Source organism: Myotis davidii, unplaced genomic scaffold, assembly GCF_000327345.1.
Source record: "Myotis davidii unplaced genomic scaffold, ASM32734v1 scaffold363, whole genome shotgun sequence".
NCBI classification, from domain to species: Eukaryota; Metazoa; Chordata; class Mammalia; order Chiroptera; family Vespertilionidae; genus Myotis; species Myotis davidii.
The window spans coordinates 2,950,645-2,955,743 of record NW_006294069.1 but is presented as its reverse complement, the minus strand read 5'-3'; the positions used below and the strand labels follow the sequence as shown (position 1 = coordinate 2,955,743).

Sequence of the window (5,099 nt, the reverse complement as noted above, 5' to 3'; positions counted from 1 at the left end):
ACCGTACAACCGAATAACTGGTTGCTATGATGTTTGCTGACCACCAGGGGGCGTGCACGGAACACAGCGGGCATAGGGTGGTGGGATTGACAGGCATCAGCCGTGGTGGGATGGTAAAGCAGGTGAGCGGGGGCTCCAGACCAAGGCAGGGCACCAGTCACTGTCATTGGAGTGAGCCTCTGGTGGTTACTGAAAATTCTTTGCTCCTGGGCGCCGCAGTCACACAGGGAACTCGCACCCGTTGCTAGCACTGGAGCTGCCGCTTGCACCTGCTGCCGGTGCCTGGCGAGGGCCTCAGGGCTTCTCCACCTCCCCCTGCTCCTGAGGGGCGATTGGGACTGGCAGCCGCCTCTTGCACCTGCTGCTGGTGATGGTACTGCTTACACCCGCTGCCAGTCCCAATCTCTTGGTGCTGCCAGCAGGTGTGAGCTGTGGCTGCAGGCCCCGATCGCCCCTGAGGGCTTCTCCACTTCCCCCTGCTCCTGAGGGGCGATCAGGGCAGCAGCCACCACTCATACCTGCTGCTGGAGCTGGCCCCAATCGCTCCATGCCGTCAGTGCATGGGAGCGGTGGCGGCGGGAGCAGGGCTGCTGGCAGACGGTACCAGGGCTCGTGGTGGGAGGGGCTGGGTGGGCCGAGACCCACCCCTGTGCCCCCCACAGCCTCATGGCCCACAGTTCCTTTCAAGGTACATGAATTCGTGCACTGGGCCCCTAGTATACTAGAATATATAAAAGGCTAATATGCTAAGTGTCCCTCCAACGGGTTGCAGTGATACGCACTGACCACCAGGGGGGGCAGATGCTCAATGCAGGAGCTGCTGTGAAGCACACTGGCCATTTACAGAGAAACCACGCTGCGGGGGGCAGACTCAAAGCAACACTTGACTTCCCCTAAGTGGGACACAGGCCCTGCCACCACCCCAGAGCGACAGCCCACCAAATCGCAGCCGACACCCCATGGTGCAAAATGTGGCCCACAGCCCAGCCCAGCCCGGAAACCGTGGCTGTGGCACTGGGTAATGACGTCATGTAGCAGCGCCTGGCTTCCTCTCCCCAGCGACTAGCCTCCTTGCAGTTTCTTCAGCCCAGGAACACAACCCTGGCGTTTCTGTGAACCTGCAAGTAGCCACTGAGCCTGACTTTGACATCTCCACCATGTGACTTCAGACTACTTCCTGCCATAAGAGACCTAGCGTCACAAGTGCAGGCGGCAGCCCCTTCTCCTCTGTCCCCCTCAGACTACCCCTTGTAAGGCGCTCTGCAGGGTTTAGGGAATGGCCAGAACAGCATCCCCCTGTGTGCACCATCCCACAGTTTGCTTGGGGCTTAGCGTGTTTGGAACAGCTGTCCCTGTTCATTCATCCAGTCCTAACTCACTCATTTAACTGCACAGAACTCTGTGCTGTGCACGTGCCACCTCATGTGAAGCGATTCCTCTGCTGACGAACGTTTGGCTATTTCCAGGTTATCGCTGTGACAGTGATCTGCAATAAACAGCTTTCCACCCAGGTAGGGTTTCTAGGATACAAAGAAGGAAAATCATGCAGCCATAGGCGCACAATTTCCTGCTTGACTGGAATTGCCGACGTTCCCCCCAGTGGTTAGAAAGAGCCTCTGACTGTCCTCTGAGCGGTAACAGCACATCCCCTCACAGCGGCCTCTAATCCACAGCAAACCATTGTTTTGCTAGTGGGGGCGTGGGGGCCAATTCATTGTTGTTTTATGTGGAAAATGCGTCGCCCCTGCCCCATGTGCAGGACCCTGACTTCCCCCAGTGATCCCGGGCAGCTTCCCGTTACGTCTGGGTGCTGCCCTGGAGCCTGGCCGCATCGGATTGAAAAAACCAACAGCTTTACTGAGATATAATTCACATGCTGTGCAAGGCACCCTTTTAAGTATATAACTCACCACAGGGAGGCTGGTGCTGCCACACTACACAACTCTGGGGCCGCTATTCCCATTGGTCACTATCATATTTCTGTCACTTTTTAAATCAAATGACAACAATGGTACAGACACTTTGAAAAACAGTCTGGCAATTACTCAAAAGATTAAGCACGGAGTTTCCATATGACCCAGCAATTCCGCTCCTAGGTATATACCCAAGAGAACTAAAAGCATGTCCCCACAAAATCATGTATATGAATGTTCATAGTAACATTAGTCATCATAGACAAAAGGTAGGAACAACATAAGTGTCCATCAACTGATGAATTAAACAAAACGTGGTCTATCCACACAATGGAATATTATTTGATCTTAAAAAGGAGTGAAATACTGATTCGTGTTACATGTATGAACCTTAAAAACATGTGAAGTGAAAGAAGCCAGTCCCGAATGGCCACACCTTGTATGATCCCATATATGTGACATATCTACAACAGGCAAATCCACAGACAGAAAGCAGGTCAGTAGTTGCCAGGGCTGGGTGGAGGATGGGGCAATGGGGAGTGACTGCTGTGAGCACCAGATTCTTTCTGGGGTGACAAAAGGCTTATAAAATTGTGATGGTGGCTGCACAACTCTATAAATACACTAAAAACCATTGGGCACACTGGGCAGGGGCCACTCACTTTCCATGGCCTCTGCCACTGGACCTTCTCTCTGTCCCTCAGCCTGGGCCCCTCTCCCCTGGTCTGCTCCTCTGACTGAAGAGGGCACCTCCTTCCTTCTGAGCCAAACTCCACTCTGAGCCCCACCCTTCGCGAGGCTCACTGGGCACCCAGACTAACGTCCGTCTTTTGTTTGTGGAGGGCCCACCGCTCTGATAGTGGTCATGTGACACCTGCTTCATCCCCACCTGCAGGGCCACCAGCTCCTGGGATACAGCTAGATCGCAGCCCCTCTGGGCACAGGTTCATGACTCAGGGACCCAGGCCACCATGCACGACCCCTGAGTTAGTGTCTCTCCCCAGCGCCACCATGAGCTCCTGCTGACGGGCTAGGTGGACCCTTATCCGCACCTATGGCACCAGCACAGGCTGGGCACACGTGGGCAGCACTATGTCCTGGTGGAGTTCCTTGTCCGGATCTCCTAGCTTCTTGGCATAGGCCACTCCCCTTCCCGCCCCCTCCTGGGCCCGATGGTCACTGGAGGCCTGATGGGCATGAGGAGATAATTAATCTCTATCTGCATGACCCTGGGCAGCCACCCAACTTCTACAGGCCTCAGTTTCCTCATCTGTGAAGTGGGACTGCCCAGACTTAACCCGTGAAGTTGCCAAGGGAGCACAGAAGAGAATTCAGCCTGCAGGCCCCGTGCCCACTGTGCTGCAGGCGCTCCCTCTGTGCTGGCCACACGGACTCCTGGTCTTGTCACTGAACTTCCCGTCCCGAGGTAACAGGAGGAGGAGGAGGTGGCTGCCTGGCCACACACTCACGTTTTCACGTAGGGATCCGAGTAGCCGTTGGCATCCATGGCAGCCAGGTGTGCACAGCGCACGATGCCAACCAGCAGGCCCTGCTTCTGCGAACTGTACTTGAGGGAGATGAGGATGCGGCCACGCTCCTCTAGGGACTTGTCTTCCGTCTTGTCCACCTGCGGGGCGGGCAGTCACTGAGCTGTCCTCACCTGCTCCCATCCCTTCCCTCAGCCACGGGCCCAGGACAAATGGAGCCGGTGAATGGTGAGGGGTTGCCCTGGCCCCAGCCCCTTGAAGGTGCTTCCTGGAGCCTCTCGGGGTCCAGGGGGCGGTCCCTTTGGGGAGAACACGGAGGACAGAGCTTCGACACATCCCTAACCCTGGGGGAGGGGAGCCAGGAGGCAGGTGGGGCTGCCAGGCCTGTGCCCCCCTCGGGGATCACACTCAACTCTCGGCCTCACTGTCTGGCTTCCCCACCCCAGCCAGCCTGCTGCTTCTCCACTCCTCACCCGCTTGAGATCACCCCTATCCACGTTCTGGCTGCTGCTCACATGGACCCCTCTCCTCTGCTCTCTGTCCACCCAGGCACACCAGCTGGAGCCCCACGACCCCCAAGGGCTCCTGTGAAGTGAAGGAAGACCCACCTGCCCCCACTCTCCCGCCCAGAGCAGACATGGCTCCCGGATCACAGCGTTCACCCAGAGCTCCCGGGGCCTCAGCATCTCTCTTACTACAGCGCTCAGGCCGCCAGGGGTGTGGCCCAGACGGGGTGTGTGAGTCAACTGTCTGCCACTCTGGCCAGGGCCGCTCACCCAGGGCTCTTGTGCTAGTTTGTGTGATACGTGAAAATATAAAGGAGCGCGGGTATTTCCAGCTGTTTTCTTTGGTGTGGGGAGGGGGGTATAAGAACTTTGGGTCCCTTCCTAGGAAGACCATGAAACTGGGTATTATCCAGTGTTTACTGAGAACAAAGGAGTTCTCGGACTAAGTAAAATCTAAAATGCAGCATCGAAATGTGTCTTTGTGGCCGGAGCGTCAGTTCTAAACTGCACTCCTGTGGGGACCCTGCGTCCCTGAACCCAGACTAACGAGCTACCAGTGGAGTCAAGCCAACTCTGCGAAACCCAACCATGCCCGGTACAGGCGCGCACACGTGCACGCACCTCACACCTGCATTCCACGCTCACATGCACCCGCGCCTGCACACTCGCTCACATGCAGACACGGGCTCACTTGCCCACACAGTGGCTTATTCATGCCGGGGACCAAATCCCAGAACACAACTATAGTGGGAGTTTGACGTTGCCTTTTATAAGTGACATAGATCATTTGGAAAAACTGGGTTACCTGTGGTGAGTGACTAATAATAAAATAAAAAGGTCAGATCCATCACACAAATGTCTATGAGTGGGAGAGAGTGTGACAAGGGAACACGATTCGATCAAGTTATGCAAGGAGGCAGAGCTGGGGTTCTGGCGGGGAGCTCTGGCCTCAGGGCGATTTGTTCCCAGGGCTTGACCCTGGCCAGGCTGCTCTGAGGAGCGTGGGTCCCAGGGTGAGCCCCACACGGCGGGGACAGCCACTGGGCTGTCCTCTACACCCTTCCCCTTGCCCAGACCTTTGGGGGGACTGTACCCTGAACACTGAGCTGAAGGAGGGTCAGGTTTCTCAGGACCCTGGGGCCTCCTGGTCCAACACTCCCCGCCCACACAGAGGGGAGGTAGAGCTGAGAGAC

At 56.4% G+C, this 5,099-nt stretch overlaps 1 protein-coding gene across 1 annotated transcript in view; it reads right to left on the bottom strand.

Annotated features, from left to right (window-relative positions):
* The window catches only part of DOC2B (double C2-like domains, beta), a 55,549-nt gene that overhangs the window by 12,822 nt on the left and 37,628 nt on the right, over positions 1-5,099 (bottom strand). The window contains exon 6 of the mRNA XM_015566807.1: positions 3,383-3,540. Coding sequence (XP_015422293.1) covers positions 3,383-3,540 — 158 coding nt within the window. The remainder of the gene's footprint in view (positions 1-3,382; positions 3,541-5,099) is intronic.